This window comes from Strix uralensis, chromosome 3 (assembly GCF_047716275.1).
Source record: "Strix uralensis isolate ZFMK-TIS-50842 chromosome 3, bStrUra1, whole genome shotgun sequence".
Lineage (NCBI taxonomy): Eukaryota > Metazoa > Chordata > Aves > Strigiformes > Strigidae > Strix > Strix uralensis.
In genome coordinates, this window is record NC_133974.1 from 74909164 (window position 1) to 74929392 (window position 20229).

Genomic DNA, 20229 nt, shown 5'->3' on the forward strand with positions numbered 1-20229 from the left:
GATAACCAGTTTGAAGGAGTAAAAATCCACATGAGATTTAAAAGTCACTCCAAAGTTGGAAAGACAGAATTTTTCTGCATCTGGTAGGTGCTTACTTTCTGCAAAATAACGATATCCCCTCAAACCATTCTCTGCACACTGGAACTTCAGACAGTGTTTCACATGTCCAGAAATTGAGGTGTGCAAAAGAAAACACTTCAACATCTGTTTTTCCCATAATAAAGATGGGTGCATTTAATCTTTTGACTCCACAGAAACTGAAGTGCCCAGAGAAGGGATTGTTCTGACATACTACAACAGTTCAGCTGTTCCCACATCCCCAGTTTTAATTTTGGGATTGCATTTTTTTTAAATCATTAATGTGCACACATTAGAGCACACATATTAACAGTGCATTTAAGAAGCAACAAATAAACAATGCACAATACTTTAAGTTTATTATTTTAGAATTATTTAAAACTTACTGAAAATATATGATTGAAAATTAACATATTTATCAGTAACAAAATTTTTTGAGGTTGTGACAAATTCTCTACTAAATACAGGTAAAAAAAATGAAGTAGAAATAATATGTGTCAAACAACTTACTGAAATGGGGCTTTTCCCAGTTTTATCTTTCTCTTTTCCAACTTTTCCAGCATCCCATTTTTCTGCATTGATATCTGCTTCATTCCATTCTGGCCAAATAGGAAATCTCCACCTCTCATTGGAAGCACCTCTGTGGGAAGACAAAGTTGCCCTGGGAAACAAACAGAGACATGAATAAAAATGAACAATATATTAGGCAAGGGTAGTAGGAAGATTTTTATCTCATAAAATATTCTTTTTTTAATGTACTGTAATAAAAAATCTAGTGTTGGTAACTACAGTAACTGTTTGTCACTAAGATAAGCAAGCCTATAGAAGTGCTAGATGGTGCTATTAGGTATAAACCAACAAAATATTCAAATGCATTTATATGAGGAAACCTGCTGAAGTAAATGGGACAGCTGAAGCACAAAAGCAGAATCCGAGTGGTTTCCTCTGTCTTCCTTTTCCCCTGCTTCAAGCCACATGGTTCTCCTGTGTACAGGTCCTAGCATTCACGACCCAATTCAACTCACTCACCCATCTGATGGCTTTCATCTTTTTTCTTTTTTTATGACTTATTTTCTTTAACCACCAAAAGGAGCTTGCTATGGATAAAAGACATATTGGAGAAAAGGACTCCCACTGCTAGGCACCTGTGAGCTACTAGACCAGTCAGTTCTGTCTCCAGTTAGTTTCATTCTCAGGGCCTCTTATGCTGCCAGCACTCTCACTACCCTCTTCTTAGGATTCACAACTTTGGTAAAAAGTTTGCTGAGACTGCAGGGATTTTCACAAGTAGTACTGGTGCACATCATTTTTCCAGAGCATATGAAGGGCTGAAAAATTGAATTAGCTAGAATGAGAATACAGCAGCTCCTTCCTCCTTAACTACCAAACTTGGAAGCAAAGTGTGTGCAGGTCACATCTTAATTATATTCTCCAAAATCCACTGGCAATAAACTGTAGATGTTCACTCAAAAGAACAAAGGGAAGAAGCTGCAGGGACCTGAGAAGCAACCTGGCACCAAAAACTGAGCAAAAGGGTTTAAAAAAATCTTATTGCAGAAAAAATATCACTTCAACTAGTTGGAAAAAAGGACTAAGGTCAGAATTTCCTTCGATACTCAGCAGTGTCCTTCAGCAGAAATACATTATTAGACAGAGATTCTTTTACTACTGGAGCCTTAACAATATACTTACATGATACTTCCATTACATTATGTACATCAGCTATAAAAACCTACAGATATTGTCATTCTCTTTCCTTTCCTTATACAACACTTTTTTTTTTTTTTTTTTTTTTTTTTTTTTTTTAGTGTGAAACAGCAGAATTCCTACAAATATGTCCAGGAGATGAGGAAGGTAACAGTGTTTTAGGCTACAGCTGGCGAGCTATTTTTACAAACTGGTACCAAGAAATATTTCTTTTAAAAACTAAAGCTTAATTTCTTTAGAAACTGACATCTTCAGGAGATCTGAAAGGGAAAGCTTCCATTTTTTTAATATTTGAGAACAGTTTCTTTTGACTCCTGGCCATATACTGCATATCATATCATGTGGATATTTATACTGATATACAAATCAGTCAGTGAGAACATACAAAACCATACTCTCATTTTAAATTTCAGAATTAAAGCTTTCTCTTGAGATTTTGGTGATTCCACAGAAAAAAACCTGAACCCTGATTATGATTTACAGCATCACTCAGATAGTACAAAGAATTTGACATTTCAGATAAAATGGTCACAATGTCATAATTCACATATGCTCTTTTTCAGTTGTTGTACACAATATTCATTCATTGCTCCTATATAAGTGCAACATTAATTATGACTATGTTCTAAAGACAAACACAGACTTCATAAATGAGTAGTCTGGCTAGGGAAAAATGGTGGGTAGCAAGTGACACCTGAAAATACTATTAAGCTCTGTCTCTCAGATGGTGGAAGCAGGGGCAAGTCACTTGGGGGAAAAGAGACATTGCTCAAGTGTAGAGCAAAGAAATTACAAAAGCAAAAGCTCAGCAGGAGTCAAAATAATCAAAGGACATTAAGGGCAAGGAAAAAAGCTTCTACAATTACACTGGCAGCAAACAGAAGACTAAGTAAGGAAAGTGCATGTTCACTGCTTAATGAGGCAGGTAACCTAGTGACAAAGGACATAGGAAAGGCCAAGATACTCAATGCCTTTTTGTGTCTTGCATTTTGCTGGCAAATTTGGCTCTCAGGCCTCCCAGTCTACTAACAGTCTGTGGGAGTGAAGTATTATCTACGGTAGAGGAAGGCAGCTAGGAGGCACTTAAGCCAATTGGACACACACAGCTCCATGGGACTAGTTGGGATGTGAGCAAAGGTACTGAGGGAGTTGACTGGAGTCACTGCAAGGCTCCTGTCAGTCATATTCAAAAGACCATGGCAACGGGCAAAGTTCCTGATGACTGGAAAAAGGCAATCACACTCATCTTAAAAACCGTAAGAAGGAGGATCTGGGGAACTACGGAACCTGGAGATACTTTAAACTCAAATGGACCAGGACCTAAGCAACCTGATTTAAGCTAGCCCTGCTCTGAGCAGGGAGGTGGACTAGATGGCTACCAGAGGCACATTTCAATCAACATTTTTCTGTGATTCCATAATACTTTGTTGTTAGCAATAATAAGGAGAAAGACATGGGCAAAAGTAAAGATTTCTCACTGTCTAGATAATAACTACATTCATCCACACTACCAGTAACTCTTACTGGAAGACAGCTGTGAAAATTCAATACCATCTGTGCCTTCTGCTGTGCAAATAAAAAATATAACTTCTACCACTCTATCTGGAAGGAAGATATATTCTCTGGAGTGATATCTTGCTTTGCTTTTCCATCTTTGTCATCTCAGTTATCTGTAAATGGCCTCCAGCCTCTCTCTATTATGTTTGATCTTTCATTAATATCATTTTTTTCTCTGGCATTTTCTTGAAGACTCAGACGACGCTTTATTCTATATTCAATAATACTTAGCAAGCAATTGAAAACCTTGAAGTGTTTATCAGTTTCTCTGAATTACTAGGAATGTCTATACCAGTTCCAGTTGTTTCAAAGAATCTGCTGTATCTGCATTAACTGCACGGATGAAGAGCAATGAAAAACAGAATCCTAGCTGTACGAACAGCTTCAACATTTGGGATATTTTGAAACTTTGCCCCTTTCAACATTGATTTAAATATGACTCCTGGCAGCTTCTTACATATACCTACAAGTGAAAAATGACAAGTTAAAATTCTTACTTTTTCTACTTCTTTCTTATTTCAGATTAAATATGAATATGTGGTGATTTAAAATATTCAAGGACTACTACTAATTTTTTTATCTTTTTTCCTCCCTCTAAGTCTGCATTTGCTCTTTTAAATATTTATAGAGAAGCATGGAAGTTTCACTCAATTATGATAATAATGATAAAAATAGCTATAAAGATGTTCTGAAGCCATTCCCAAAGAAAATTAAATAATAACTGCAATAATTGCTACAAGATTTCTGACTGCTTTGGGACAATAATGGAATAATAAAAAAGCATATTTTAAAAAAACAACAAGGTATGGAAAGACTTGCCTAGCTTACTATCACACTAAGACAGAAAATCACCTTCCAATGCACTTTGACATAATAGAATACCCTCAACACTAACAATGTGGAAGACATGGAAACAGTGCTATCTAAGACTGAGATGGTTAAACTAAGTTGGGGAAGCCCAATGCTCCTACTTCTCAAAAAGGATGATTCAACAAGATTTTGGAAAAATTCACAAAGAACTGCAATTTAATTGAACTCAAAATATAAAAGAATAAGTGAAAAAAGACAGCTGAATTTATTTAAATACTGTATTTGAGTAAAGCTGCTAAGAAGTTTCATTATTACAAGAATTGAATAATATAATTCATTGAAAATTTTTTGAAATGAACTAACAGACACAAGGACAAAGCAAACCATTACTAGTATTTTATGCTCAAGCTGGATGGCTTCATTGTGCAACAGTATTTTAAACACTAACACTGGCAGAATTCTTTTTAATCCTGTGCTAAACCCTGAAGGAGATAAAGGAAGAATAAACTGCCAAATGAGGGAAACACTATGAAGTTGACACTAATTCACCTCTGACCCTCTAAGCAGCTTCTCCAAGAATACTGGCATAATTGATATAGTGCCAACAAGGGAAATAGGGATCGGCAGGATAGACAAACAACAGGAAAAAAGAATGCAGATTGCAGCCTAAGTTTTTCAGAGACTTCAGATTTAACAGAGCGACAGGAAACAGGCTCACAAGTACTGGAAGTGTGCTCTCTCAAGTTAAACATAGTCATTTAGTCTGTAGACATATACACTTTAGCTGCTCACACACTCTGTAAGCAAGATCTTGTCAACATGGTCAATGGAGTCTAGGGAGCAAATATTTTCTTCTTAAAGTAGGTAAATCTACCTGTAAACTCTCTATGACCATTCCTCATAGAGGGAATCCAGCAGTATTGAAGGGAGTCTTCTCAAGAGAATCACAGAAGTATTGGTATTTAGTTTCAGAACAGCATGGCTACTACACCTTCCTTCCCCAGTACTGATGTCATTCTGGGTCACCAGACAATAATAATTTTGTGACACTATGCAGGTTTTTTAGAATTTAGGAAGATACCTTTCTTTCTATTTCATTCTTTCCTCTGCATAAAGAATGAATGCTCTCTTTCCTAACCCCTCCTTGCAAAAGTTAGATGCACCTGTAATCTTGCTTAGCATTTTGATGCTGTCACTTTCCTTAACAATAAAACAAAATAAAACCCAAAATTAGGAAGGAAAAATAATTAGTGTTTCACTTTTGCTTAGATGAGCAGATCTAAGGATGGAAATGAGACATCTTCTCATAGTAATTTTGATTGGGGGTATTTGAAACAGATAAAATTGTTTAATAGTTCAATAACAATGCCAGTACTGCTTCCACAATGACTCTGGGACTTTATGCAGCAATCTGGTTGGAGCCTTGACAGATAAAAGTGCTTCAGCTTTTTCTGCCTCCATGTCTGTACTTTGGAAGTTAGGAAAAAAATCCACCACATTGATGACTTCTTCAGGGTTTCTGGTTATTTGCATATGGATATATGCAATCTTTTTTATTCTTTCTGCAATCCTTGTCATTTCTTACGACACAGGTTGCAAAGATTTTTTTGCAGCTAAATCCTTTTTCTATTTTCATTAAGGTTCTGTTTATTTCTATTAAATCTACTTAAGTTTCAAAGTTCAAGGTCTGCTTTATATTATCATCCTAAGAAATTAATACAGAAGTTTTCATGGATTTAGGACACAGTATTGGGATCTCTGTCTGAGGACTGAGATGCAAAATTGAAAGCTAAGTTTTGATTGATTTAATGAATTGCTACTCAGCAGCTGAGCTACAGCTACTGTCTATGCATCTGTTGTTAGCTAACTTCATCTGTGGAGTAAAATACGTGTTTGCTTAAAGCACATTTTGGAGAATGAAAAGACTGAGCATTGGTATCTGTAAGAGCAACTGTTTAAACAAATCAGCCATTTTATTTGCAGTGTGATACATTTAGGTGGTACAGTATGATTAGATATTTATATGCTAGCCTTTCTGTAGACTCAATGATTATGAGTTTGGTCTTCATTTGATTCACTCTATTAAGAATTTGTTTATCTCCACAGCAGAGCATTTATTTCTAAATAACTGCCAACAGGCCATCACTTCATTCCATCTTAGTGCTCCCTGTAGGTGTTTTAAATGGTCATGAACATTACCCATAGCATGTCTTAAAGATTAAAAAATAAACTGTGAATTTGATTATAACAATATCCCAACAGAAGACAAAATCTTTGATGCTCATCATTTTCACCTTGTTCCCTGTAGATTGTTGCCGATCTTTTATCTTTCATTAAATATTAGTTATTCTTTCCATGAAATATCTGCAACCATTACACTGTAAAGATTAATTTCACTAAAGCCCCAGAAAATACAGTATTAACATATATCTGATGTCACACTGACTACAGTTCTTGGGATGGCAAATAATTAATGGAAATGATTCAGTAACAGGACATCATATTTAAGTAATTAGTATCTAGAATGCCAGTGAATGAGGCTCAGAGCTGAAACTTTCATCCTTCTTTCCTCCTTTGACTCCTTTAGATGCTCTGAACTCCTCTATATGTATAGAAGTAAGAGCAATCTGAAGGAAGACATAGGAGTGAGGAATCTCACTTCCCCAGTGGATATCAACATTGAGTCACAGGGAGATGAGAATTTTGGGCTCTTTCCACTTACCAGGAAGCGGTATAGAAAAATGTGTCCCTTCACTTGGACTGTTTGAGCAGCCAGAAGAAACAATTTCTAGCCCCACTAAAGGCTTTTATGTTAGGAAAAAGAGGGCAGAGAACAAGCACATGGCTCAACTTCTACTCCAAACATGCCCTGTGGGGAAGCCACTTAACTTTTTCCCTAATCTCTTCAGAACTCAAAGACAAAAGGCCCCTCTGAAGACGTTATTTTAGTGCAGAAAGTTCTTTTAAACTCTAATCACTGAATTATTTTTTTTTTAAAGTAGCATTTGAGTATCCTAGAAACCCACAGCAGAAACCATGGCAACACTCAAGTTCATAAGAATCTGGAAAGGATTTGAGAACATTTGACCAAGTATCAGTAACTGTGCCAAAATGATTTGCTCCTTTTCTTCATACCTAGTGCCATTCTTCAGAAGAGGAATGAACAGAATGAGTCATGATCAGACGATCTAATAAACAGCTAAGGCAATACAGTCTTCTCTTTATTATTAGTATAGTCAGCAGCAGTTACAAAATAAACCAAAAATGTGTATGTGTTGTTTACAGTAACTTACCATTATTCTTATCTCGGACACTGGAGCCAAAACTTAAAAGGACTCTCTGCAGAAGAAAAATACATTAGTGTAAATGCTCAGAGCTCTCATGTTTGTGGAGAGACTCAAGCCATGGATGCAGTTCAGGTACGATGACCAGAACAAATAATTGTAAAGCATCTAAGTTGCAATGAGAATTGCCTGCAAAGACTATCACAACAGGTTTTGTTGTGATTTCACTTTTGTGTACTGGCGTAGGATTTCTTCCTCAAAAAGCACCGAGTGCTTTCTGTGTGAAGCAAGATCAAACTGTGGAAAATTAAAGTGATGATGGAACGAAAAGATGACTACCAACTGATTATTCTTTATAGGCATATTATTTTCAAAGGAGTCTGAAAGTCTATTACACTTTCAAGTGTAATATTCTCCTTTCTAAACATAGCTGACATCCTTGTAGGTGTCAGACAAACTACTAATAGACTTCAGCAACTTGCCAAGAATGAGCCTATTTCAAATGCACACACATTTGCTAAGAGAGGATGGTTACCTAGCCTCACATTTAGCCTTACCAGCTAGAAGTCCACGTTTTCTTTTTTTTTTATTTGTCTGCATATTAATGGGAGGTGAGATGTTCCTTCTTGGTTTGCTTTCCAGGTTACAGAACAGAGAAAAAAAGCACTACATGCCAAATCCCTTGCCTAAATTCCACACAGTGTTGTTTCCTGGACATTATTTCAAAGAAAAATTGATAGAAAGTAGTGGCCTAGAAGCACTGTTGTTTTTAAAACTTTTTTTTTTAGGTTGTTCTCCTATTTTCAGCTGGATTCCATTTGTTGCCCTATAAACATTGTCTGTATTTTAGCCTTTATAATTTTAAAATTCCAGCTAAATTTGAGTATCTTTCTTTAAAAGTTTGGATCAGTTATCATCAACATAATTCAGACTTTTGTTATTTTGATCCATTTATACCAACTATACCTTTTTTTGCTATATAAAAGTTTGAACTGACAAAAAAGTCAGAAATTTAATATAAAAAGCAGAATAGAGTACTAGACTGGTGCCATGTGTTAAGAGAAAAAAAATGAAGATGCATTCAAAAAACTGATGACAAATAGAGTGATAAGGCAATTGATTATTTCATGTAGATCACAACAGATTTTTTTTACTTTGTGTGACTAAACCTTAGCAAAACTAAAACAAAAATACATTTTTTCATATATTTTGGAAGAAATTATGTGAAATCCAACCTTCATGTTCATAGCAAGCTCATCCACAGTGTTAGAATTGTGGACTCATTTTTAACCTTCTATTTTTGCATTCCAGGAAGAATAGTTTTTATTGCACAAATGATCATTAAATGGCTCAAAGACAGAAGCAAAATCAGGTGAAGCTACAGACTTCAGAAAGAATAATGTGGACACTGCTGCTTTCAACGGCAGCATGAATCAAGACTCTGTAGCCTGAGAGAACAATGTCAGAAAAGCTCAGCTTGCCATTTTCAGTGGCAAGACCCAGCTGTAGTAAAAATTCTCTGCTCCTGATTCTATGGAGCCAGAGGTCTGCTGTCAAAAAGCTTTTAATATGGAATGGAAAAAAATACTATTTTACATATTTGAAAAATATTCTTTTGATAATGGAAGGTATTAGATGGCCTGGAAGTCATTCGTCAGCTTTTCATGTTCTACTGCACTGGGGTCACTTAGACTTTTAAAAGACATCCTTCACTTTTTTTGGTTTTTTTTGAATTTACATTCCCAAGTGTGGAACACTGAAGATTAATCCCAAGAGATGTCTGCTTAAGCAGAAATCTTGCAATACCTAGCTCTTAAATGAACACTTTTAATCTACAGAAACAAAGACAGTTTACAGAGGGCTTTATATCAACTTTTACAGGTGGAAATATGATATACCAATACCTAGCTAGAGTTAGCAAGGGCCTGGAAAGAGGAGTTCCATTTCTGATGATTTTCAGGTGCCAATCTCAGCCAAAAGAAGTGATCTCTGACCGATTCTTCCAAGGTGGTTGACTCTGGGTTGTGCTCCAGGTGGGATTGTTGTCAGCTAGCCCAAATCCTTTACCGTTACCTGGTTTCAAAAGGTGGAGGTGACAGGCCATGTGAACAGAATGCAGACTACCACAGGCACCAAGGGGTCCCAGCTGCATCTTGCAGTCTTTCAACAAGTCACAGATTGGAGTGTAAGTAACATCAAGACCCAACTTGCAGACCAAATTTCTGTTCGATCAATGCACTGTCCTTCCAACTAGTAGCAAATGACTACGGGTTATATAGTTCTCAGTTACTGATAACACTTCAAGATCAGGAGCTATCTGTCATTATGATTGATCAGTTAATATCTCTGTTCCAAGTACAGTCAAGGAAAGGAAATAAAACACTAGGACACATTAGAAGCAAGATGCCTGATACAAGAAATTAGTACAGTGCCACTCAGCATTATTAATTTTATGTCCTTTGCATGAAATACTATGTCTGGTTCGGTTGCCCTAGCAATATAAAAATAACTTTGGAAATTCAGTGACAGGCAATGGTTTAGAGCATGGAGGAATAACAAAGTGTTAACGTACAAAATCCTGAGTAGTACAGATAAGAGTGTATTATTTATCTGTTCTCATGACACAAGAAAAATAATGCATCTAACAAAACACAGCAAATTTAAAACTGGTAAAAGGAAACATCTGACCACTCAGCACATAATTAGCAGCAGAACCCTTTTACAACAGGTGCAGCTCAGGTGAGAATAATGACCTGTAGCTTCTGGAACAGCCTATCTCAAGTAGCACATGCCTCTGTCAAACTCAGGACAAAAAAAGAAAAAAAGGAATGCACCGCTTGGGGGATCTTAGTTCCACTCCACTGAGCTCTGTGTGAGAAACCACTAACAGTACAGTCACAAAGCATCCACTTGTTCTGGTTGTCCTCCAAGGCAGGAAGCTGACGATCTCTTTCCAAATCCTTTTTTACTGTACCTGATTCAAGAGGGAATCTGAAGTCATGTTTCCCCATATAATTGTACAGTACCTTAGAAACTGTGGAACCAGTAACTTTTCTGAGTTTTTTTTTCCCAGCGCTAGGAAGACTGCAGCACTTCTTTCCGTAGTAGAGTTTGGTTCTCAAGTATCTTTTAAGAACTGTGCTTTGCTCCTTTCTTTAGCACTCCTTCCTTGTTGGCTTCTATAAAATCCTTTTGTGCCTTCTAAATGCACCTGGGTAATTAACTAAGAACTAAAAATCTCTGCATGGCAGAGCATGTCAGTACTTCTGTGGATTTAGGACAACTCATTTACAAAGCACTTAGCATGCATCGATAAGAAAACCAGGAAATCACATTTCTTCAGTGGTGGTTACAGAGAGCTCACAGAAGAAACTAAAGACCATTCAGTTTAAGTAGACGAATAACCCATGGCAAACAGAGTCTCTAGCATGATACTTTAAGAATGCTCTCCAGTTTCAAAGCACAATTATTACTATCTTTCTTTTGACAGTGCTTTTTCTGCTATATAGTTCTGCTGAAAGCTGCTTCTTTCTATTACATTGTTCATTACACTGTTCATTGTAATAGAAGTCTAGACTTCAACTGCACGGTTTGATTGCACTGTCTCCAACCAATGGCTCATGGGGAGTGTTTGCCTGCAAGATCCTCTGACATTGCTTTGAGTTCCATGGAAGGAAAAACCTAAAACTACAGCATTTAGTGTGATATTGCCACTGGTATATTACTTAATGTTTTCATACCCATGAGTCCATGAAGTTTGAAATCTACAGATGAGCTCTCAGGGGTTCATTGGTTTAATTAGAATTAACTAGGAAAACTAATTTGAATATGTAATTTCCTAACTGAAATGCAATCTAGTTAATAAAAAATTCAATTTACTGGTTGGATTATATGCTATTTTAATATGTATATCTCATCTACTTGGGGAAGAACCCATTGTCTCACTACAAAGCATGAAACTAAAAAAGAAGAAAAAATAAAAAGTACTAACAAATTGACTATATAGATGAAAGTTGTACTGTGTTTACACACTGAAACATTTCAATGAATGAAGCACAGATGCTGAAAGCAAGATCTTCATCTTTCTGGCCAGAAAATGCTAACACTAAAATTCTGCATGTGCGTAACTTTATTTCTGAGACTAAAAAAATACTGGCCTTGAAAATACGAGTTATGTACAGAACAAATAATCAAAGACAATAAATGAAAAGCAGATATTCTATGCTCAGGAAGGACAATGCAGACTCTTCAGGAATGTCTCTAGTTTTTGTTAGATTACAATTTAGGTATTAGTACAATAGTACAGTAAAAGAGTTCGCAGATGCACATTGATGCAATAAATAACTTCTGAAGAACAATCATGAACCAAAGAATTTCACCCAAATTGCACCTAAGATCCTAACACATTTATCCACTAGCATTACTATGTCTGGGGAAAGTATGCATGTGCATGACAGTAACATTTGCTCTGTGTTTTCAGATGGTTAAATTTTAAGCTACATAGACCCCTAAGAATACTTACCTGAGGAACATACTCCCCTTAACTCTGCAGTTGGACATCCTGGAATCATGGGACATTACAGATTTATGTTGCTTCTGAATTACTTGAGAGAACAGGAAATGCCTTGTCATATTGGTAATGCAAACTGCCAATAAACCCTTCCAAAAGGGTTTATGGACAGCCATTCAAAGCAAAAGAATTCTGTTTATCTTCTGAGTGATTGCAATTAACAGCCTGCTAAATGAGACCATGATCTTAAAATGCCTGTTCCTCGAGATTATCAGGACAGTAGCTGCCAACTGGAAATGAACAACTGCTGTAGCTCAAGATATACCACAGCTCACTCCCAGACTCCTGTGAAGCTTTAACTGGCTTTGGTGAGGCATATGGTTAGGAAGGATCTGAACTGAGATATTTGAGATGGAAGAGTGTACTGGGTCTGGCTGAGCCGGAAATGATTTTCCCCTATAGCAGCCCTCATGGTGCTGTGTTTTATGTTGGGAGCTGGCAGGGTGTCGATAGCACACTGGTGTTGTGGCTACTGCTGAGTAGTGCTTACGCAGCACCAAGGCTCTTTCCGACATTTTCTCCCCCCCAGTGGGACGGGGTGGGCAAGATCTTGGGAGGGGACACAACCAGGACAGCTGACCCGAACTGACCAAAGGGATATTCCATACCATATGACGTCTGCTCGAGTATAAAGCTGGGAAAAAGGAGGAAGGGGGTCACCCTTGGTCCTCCGAGGCAACCACTACGCGTACCAGAGCCCTGCTTCCTGAGAAGGCCTGACATCACCTGTTAACGGGAAGTAGAGAATAAATCTGTTTTTTTCTTCTTGCTTCTGCGTGCGGACCTTTGCTTATATTAAAACTGCTTTTGTTTTACCCACAAGGGTTGGTTTGGGTTTTTTTTTTTCCTATCTTATTTTCTTTCACCTTTTTGCCCCGTTGAGGAAAAAAAGGGGAAGGGGGGGAAGTGATAGAGCGACTTGGTGGGTACCTGGCATTTAGCCAAGGTCAAACCACCACAAAGAGACACCTGAGTTACCCAAAATCAGCTTTGTAGTAAGGGTATAATATCTTGTAGTACATTGCCAGTTACAATTGTAAAGAAGGTTATGAATGCAGTGAAAGTCTAAATTTCTTCATATAAATCTTCCTTCCCTTGCAAAGTCAAGTAATTAGCTGTACTGGTTTTGGCTAGGATTGAGTTAAATTACTTCACAGTAGCTTGTTTGTATGGGACTACGTTTTGGATTTGTGATGAAAACAGTGTTGATAACAGGGGGATGTTTCAGCTTACACAGCATCAAGGCCTCTTCTGGTTCTTACACCACCCCACCTGTGAGTAGACTGGGGGTGCACAAGAAGGTACCAGAGGGGACACAGCCTGGACAGCTGACCACAAAATTACCAAAGAGATATTCCTTAGTATATAACACCACGCTCAGCAATAAAAGCTGGGGGGAAAAGAAGGAAGAGGGGGACATTTGGAGTGATAGCGTTTGTCTTCCCACATAACCGCTATGTGTGATGGAGCCCAGCTTTCCTGGAGATGGCTGAACAGCTGCCTGCTGATGGAAAGCAGTGAATTAATTCCTCATTTTGTTTTGCTTATGCGTGCAGCTTTTGCTTTACCTATTAAGCTGTCTTTACCTCAACCCACAAGTTTTTGCACTTTTACCCAGATTCTCTCCCTCATTCTGTGGGGTGTGATAGTAAGCAAGCAGCTGTGTGGGGCTGAGCTGCCTACAGGGGCTAAACCATGACACTTGTATGCTTTGAACTCAAGCACTATGTTTATCATAACCATAACCTCAAAACTAACTGTATTTTTAAAGACAGCTCAGTTTCCAATAAGTGGGGCAGAATTAACCATAAAATGGATATGTTTAATCCCACAATTGAAAAAATTAGGACTAGTATTCTCAATGCCTTTTGTTCAAAATTTTAGCTCTGTTTCAAGCCCCTAGCAGAGCCACCAAGCCATACCCATCTCTGACTGAAGCTCATGCAAGGTCAAAAACATGCATAAGCATCTACGTACGAATCTAACTAGCTTTTACAATAATATAGCAACCCCTTCTCTCAATAACGGATATGTTGCAAGGTACGTTGCAAAACAAAGATACACCACTGAGCTACCCTCTTGGACCACAAACATAAGAAGGGGAGTAGTGAGTCAGAGCAAGGGTGAACTACAGCCCAACATGTTGTCTCAAACAATACTCACAATTGAAAGCCTACAAAGAGCATAAAGGCATATATAGTATATTTCTCCAATACTTTGATAGTCTCTGATCAGTTTTAGCTCAAGCACTTCTTGAGCTATATGTGGTTGCTATGTATGTATATAATCTTCAAAGGATTTCTTTTCCACAAACTTGTGCCATGACCCCATGTAAATTTTTAGCGCCCATTAAAACTTCCACTAACCAACACTAGTGCTCCAGCCCAACACTAAAAGCAGCCCCAAGTTCAACCACCATGCCATTATCCACTAGACACTAGTTCTTGCTATTCCCAAACCTTAATCTAGTGAACTCCACCCAAAACATCAAAATCTGTCCAGTCTATATTCTCTAAACCACTGCTGCAGCCTAAACCTTAAGAATACTTACCTGAGGAACACATGCTGGCAGTGGATAAAATCTCAATCACAAGCTTTGACTGAATCTTTATCCTAGGCATACAGGAATTCAAGCACAAATTAGCAGTGCTGCTATTTTTTCTGTTCTTACTGTCCCAGCCTTTAATCTTAATAACAAATGTTAGGTAATCCTAGGCTTTGATGCAGCAACCCACTGTACAACAGCAGTGCAGCAATCTGCTACTCATTGCAATCAATCAGGCACACAGCTAAACTTAAGTCACTTCTTTCAGCCAGTCCAGGCTTCAGCCTGTCTCTGCAGGTCCTTAAGGATCCAACAGCAGGAAATACTGCTCTTAGTTACTGCTCTCCCTAAAAAGAACTCCAGCACCACTCTGACCTTCCCCTAAACATCTGTGACCTCTGCCTGTGCCACAATTATCCCTAAATCACTTGCTTCTCTTGGCACTGACCATTAACTCCTCACTTCTGTCCCTAATAACCCAGAGCCTAATTCAGATAGATGTTGATGACTCAAGTTTAATTCAGAAGATTGGGCTTGATGGCATACAGCTTCATCAAATTCAATTAAAAAGCATTTTAATTCATTATCCATTCTTACTAGCCAGAATCTCTTTCAGTGCTGACAAAGACATCAATTCCTATTCACTATAGCCATTGAAACCTGGGAAAAACCAGATTCTGAGTAGCCTCTAATGGTGCAATTAAGAAAAGCTATAAGGACCGCAGTTCTTTTGAGCTCTTCAGGCCATCATCTCTAGCTACTGCCTAGATCCTGAAGGAAACTGCTACCTAATTAGAAAGGAGTAATGAAGAGAGACCCAGTGGAGCATCCTGCAGAGATCTACACAAAGTCTGGCTTAGCGACTCCAAAGGAATTTTCTTGCCTTCTCCATATGCGTCTGAGGTCCCACTCCAGCATCACAATATATCCACCAATAATCCCCATCCATCTTCCACGGTGCAGATGTACTGTGCTGACTGTTGTATGCATTTACAGGGGAAAAAGAAACCTGATCTCACTAGAAATCAAGCAAAGTAATTTTAACGTGATCAAAATACATTGCCCAGATGTTTGTACACATTACTCTGAGAAAGCTTCTGCATTAACATTATCCACAAGACTTGAAGTTATAACACTGTAATTCTTTGTGGTAAACATTGACAGCTCTCAGGATTTTTTTTACAAAATATTTCTAAAAACTATTAGCCTTTTTTCTTTTTTCTACTATTGACATTTCTATTCAGTATTTGTCATTAAAGACATATAAAAATAGCATTTACTATCAGAAAGACAATATTAGACCAAAGAGAAGATATTTTTTCCATTTTTATCCCCGCAACTGAACTGCAAGTGTGTTCAAAAGAAAAAGGCGATCCTCAGGGAAAGCCTGTCTTGCAATTATCACTGAATACTAAACTTTCAAGGCAACATTTTCTCAAGCAACCTGCAAACATCCATTCCTCTTTCAGATACAGATGTAGTAACATTACTTAAATTCTCATACACTTACACAAAATTTGTACATTACAAGTTGTCTCACAAATGCACTGAACAAGCTGGGTAACAGAATGAACATACACAGATGTCAACGAAATGTCTAATAAGTAATTGTCCTATTTCCAATCAACACAGCTTCAATCTTACAGGGGGTGTGTTAAGATACAGTTCTAATCTCCACAACCCACTGAAAAAACGACTTGGTAAACTGCCTTTGATAAAACATTTATGATCATTACTAACACTTGCCTACTATTAGGAGAAAATCATTACCTGAGGAAACAGAGAACAATCTATCCAACACAGGGATTACCAACCAAAATGAGGACTAAGTCACAGGGTTACGCAGTACAGTTGTTTTATCACTGTGTTCAGTAGTTTTTCTCAACAATTATAAATATTAAGAGCATCAGTATTAATCATTTTGTCCCAGAGTAGACTCATGCAGAATCAGCTCTGTACTATTCTGATTTTTCTTGATAATAATCATGTAGATTTAGCCTTAAATCAGAAAATTGAACATTCTCTGCATTTGGGGCTAGAAATGTACTTTCTAGTAAATGAATGACATTTACATCTTCTTCTCATGGCCCTGCAAACACAGAATATCTTTACTGTAATACAGGTATTCCTTACTATACAGCACCCTTCCATTTCCAAATAACGAAATAACATGTCAATCTGTCTGCTGTCAATTGCATTCCCATCATTCCAACATCACAAATCCTATGACAAAGGGGAAAGCACTCTAGAAGCAATGTTGAAAATTGAAAAATGAAACATAGCCTCCATTTTGCATAAATCACCAATGTGTCGTTCTGTAGTTTTGACCATAAGCCTGATCCAAATAAAAAGCTCCCTGTAGACTTTAGCAGACTGTAGTTTAAAAATTGAAACTGCCTAGTTGCTTGTTCTCTCCATAGAAATACTTTAGCTTACAGCAGTGGTCTCCAAAGCAGGGTGTGTTGTGCACAAGGAAGAACATATTAGAACTTCAGTATTGCATGTATATAATTTATAAATAAATAAATGTACATGTATTGCGGGTGTGTGCTCAAAATGTTATACTGATAGGGTTGCATGATCAAAAAAGTTCGGGGACCACCAGCTTATACCATAACTAAAGAAAAGAAATACGATTCGATGTTTCAGTCCTTTCAGAGGGACTAAAAATGCTAAAATATTGTTTCAAGACAAAAATTTATTTACACAAAAGTTTAGAATAAGCTGTCACTAGCTTTTCTTCATTTAAATTCATTATCTACAGCTCAACAGATGCTAAAGTAAAATGTTTCCTGACAGCTTAAACAAGAAGGTTTATAAGGTCAGTTGCTGAACTTGGCAAGACATGAATTGACCTAAACCAACATTTTTTCATCCATCCATCCATCCATCCATCCATCCATCCATCCATCCATCCATAGGCCTTAGTAATATTTCAGAACAATAAAAAGTGAAGAGGGATAGGTTAGTCAGGAAATTAGTATCAGAGTTGCTGTAACTTTAGGTTTTTTGTGTCACAGATTTCCTGTTTTCTTTTACATTACCAACATTTCTAGTAATATATATACTAATATAAACACACAAACATAAAGGTAGCTCTGTGTACTAAAACCTGTTCCATCAAATAAGATTTTTTTCTTTAAAAATAATTAAAAAAAGGTCACTTCATCTCTTCATATGCCTGAATATTGTTCAGGACAGTAAGATGCCATATGGAAATGTATGCTGCACATACAACCTGACTAGATGCTTACTGCTGAGAGTTACTCCTGTTTACAAGTTTACAAGTGCACTGTGTTATCACAATGACAGAACAGATAAACCCGAAAGTCATGCTCGTGTTCAAACAGAAGTTACAGGACTAATGAAAAAAATAAATACAAACTATATAATCTGTGTTATGAAGGTTCTGCATTACAGTCAGGCTACCGTAACAGTTTCTTCCATAGTCTAGTAACATAAGTCACTAAACCACCATTAGGATATCTTCAAGCTACCACACTTTATGTAAAACAGCTTTAGTGAAGGGAGTAAATATTCCTCTGCTCTGATTCTTAGCTAACATTGAATTAACATTGGCATATGCTCGACATTAGTTCCATTGCAATTAGTTGATAATTGCAGAGATAAATCGTCTCCAGTCCTTAAGGTCCAACATGAGATTTCAAATATAACATGAGTATATCTCCTAGACTGCATTTCAGAGGTGTTTCTGTAAAGCTTAATATCATTCAAATAGTTTGTAACTATTCTCATCTCAACCTGACACTGGGAAAATAATTTTCTGATTTATCCATCGTGGTTTCATTTAATAAAGCCTAAAGTAACAATGTACAAAAGAAAAAGATGGATACTGTTCTAGATAATCTGATACAAATAACTGATTTCATAAGAATGATTCTTTACAAATTATTATGTATGATACAGGACAGAATTAACAATTTTACTATATAAAAACTATGTATTGTTAGACTCAAAAAAAAAAGATGTATCTTAATTTAATGGAAGAGCTAAAACATTCTCACACAGGAAGAATGCCTATTAGGGGACAAAATCTGAAATACTGGACAAAATCTTTCGGATGATAGCCCATTTAGTTTCACATACACTGAAAAGTAAGAAAATATTTCTTTTTCTCTAACAGTGATAAAAAGTAAAAGTGTGCCTGACAGCTTAGATATCATCAGAGAAGATTGATAAACTGCTTGAAGCAGTAAATATGAGGGGCTGTATGGCTGTGGTCAAAACAAACAAAAAAGTTACTAAGCAAATGGACACAGTGAAGAGAAGGGAGGAATTAGAGATATTGGCTGCCTGCAACAACAGAGAAGTTATCAAAATGGAAATCAAGGTGTGAAATGCAAAACAGATGTATAAAAATATGAAATAAGAAACTACTTTGTAGCAAAGGCTGGGTAACTGCATATGAAATAAGAACAAAGGGGCTTTTGAAAATTCATTTCAAGAAAGAAAATAAGCAATACAACTGAAACCTCTGTTTATGGCAGGAAAAAGAAGAGCACGCTTACATACTTTAGGATGAGAAAGCTGCTCAAAACATAAGAAATAGAACGCAAAGGTCAAAATAGCAACAGTGAAAGAAAGTCAGTGTTTTCTATTTATTTATTTATTTGTCTTTGCAGGGAGAAATACACATTTCACAGAAATATACAAATTCACACTAAATACCTAGCAAATAGTGATTCATGTTAAAATATCTCAAGAGACACTACTCACACAGAAACATTTAAGAAACGCATAGGAAGAATGGGTTTTTTGTAACACTTAATATCCTCAGATTCATTATAACATACAGCAAACATTCAAGGCACTGAGAGTTGTATTTTCCTTCTGTAGATGAAACTGATGTGCTGTAAGAGTTGTTAACCATTTTGCCCTGAAAACTTCAACCAGCTTAGATCCTCCACCTGGTGAGAATGGAGCATGTATTCCCAAAATTATTGTCCCTATTTGCAGCTTCGAAATTCTTTTCAACCTAAACATCATTTCAGTGAACACTTCTGTTAGCTCTTAATTGTAAGTTGATCGCTTCGTATTGTGAGCTGTGGCCAACACGCTGCCCCTGGCATACAGAAACGGCCACTCTGCAAAGCCACCCACCCGCGTCCCCCGTGTGCCCCGGTCTTCTCGTTCCCTCCCGCTGCTCTCCTCAAGGTCCCGGGGCCCCTCTCTACTCGCCCGGGTACGGCACAAGATACACGCAACATCGCTTTGGCAGGATGACGCTACTGGACAGGTGCAGGAGAAAGTACAACTTCCACACCCAGCTGGGCCTCCAGTTTGTTTAAGAAAGAAAATAAAACATGCAACAACCACCACCAAACCCCGCCTTGCCTACTGAACCCGCTTTTCATGAAGTATCCACCTGAGCAAGTAAACTTTCTTAGCGTTGGTTATCTGCGGGCACAGGACTGCGGGCAAGCGCCTCCGCCCCACCTGCGTCCAGCCTGTGGCGACAAGGCCGCGGCACTGAGCTGTGGCCGGCAGAAGGCGGCACCGGGTCGCCCGGCTCGGCCCAGCCCCGCCGCCCGCTGGCCCTGACGCCCGCCCGGGCCCGGGGTCCGAGACCTGAGGCGGCGGGCGGCCGGGCGAGCCGCGGGGGTGGCCGAGCCCCCTCTCCGGGAGCGGCCGCAGCAGCCCCGGCCGGACGCCCTGAC

General features: G+C 37.9%; 1 protein-coding gene across 1 annotated transcript in view; it reads right to left on the bottom strand.

Moving 5' to 3' along the window:
- The window catches only part of ADGB (androglobin), a 136843-nt gene that overhangs the window by 110279 nt on the left and 6335 nt on the right, over positions 1-20229 (bottom strand). Inside the window, exon 3 of the mRNA XM_074864612.1 lies at positions 589-739. Within this exon, the coding sequence (XP_074720713.1) occupies positions 589-739 (151 nt within the window). The remainder of the gene's footprint in view (positions 1-588; positions 740-20229) is intronic.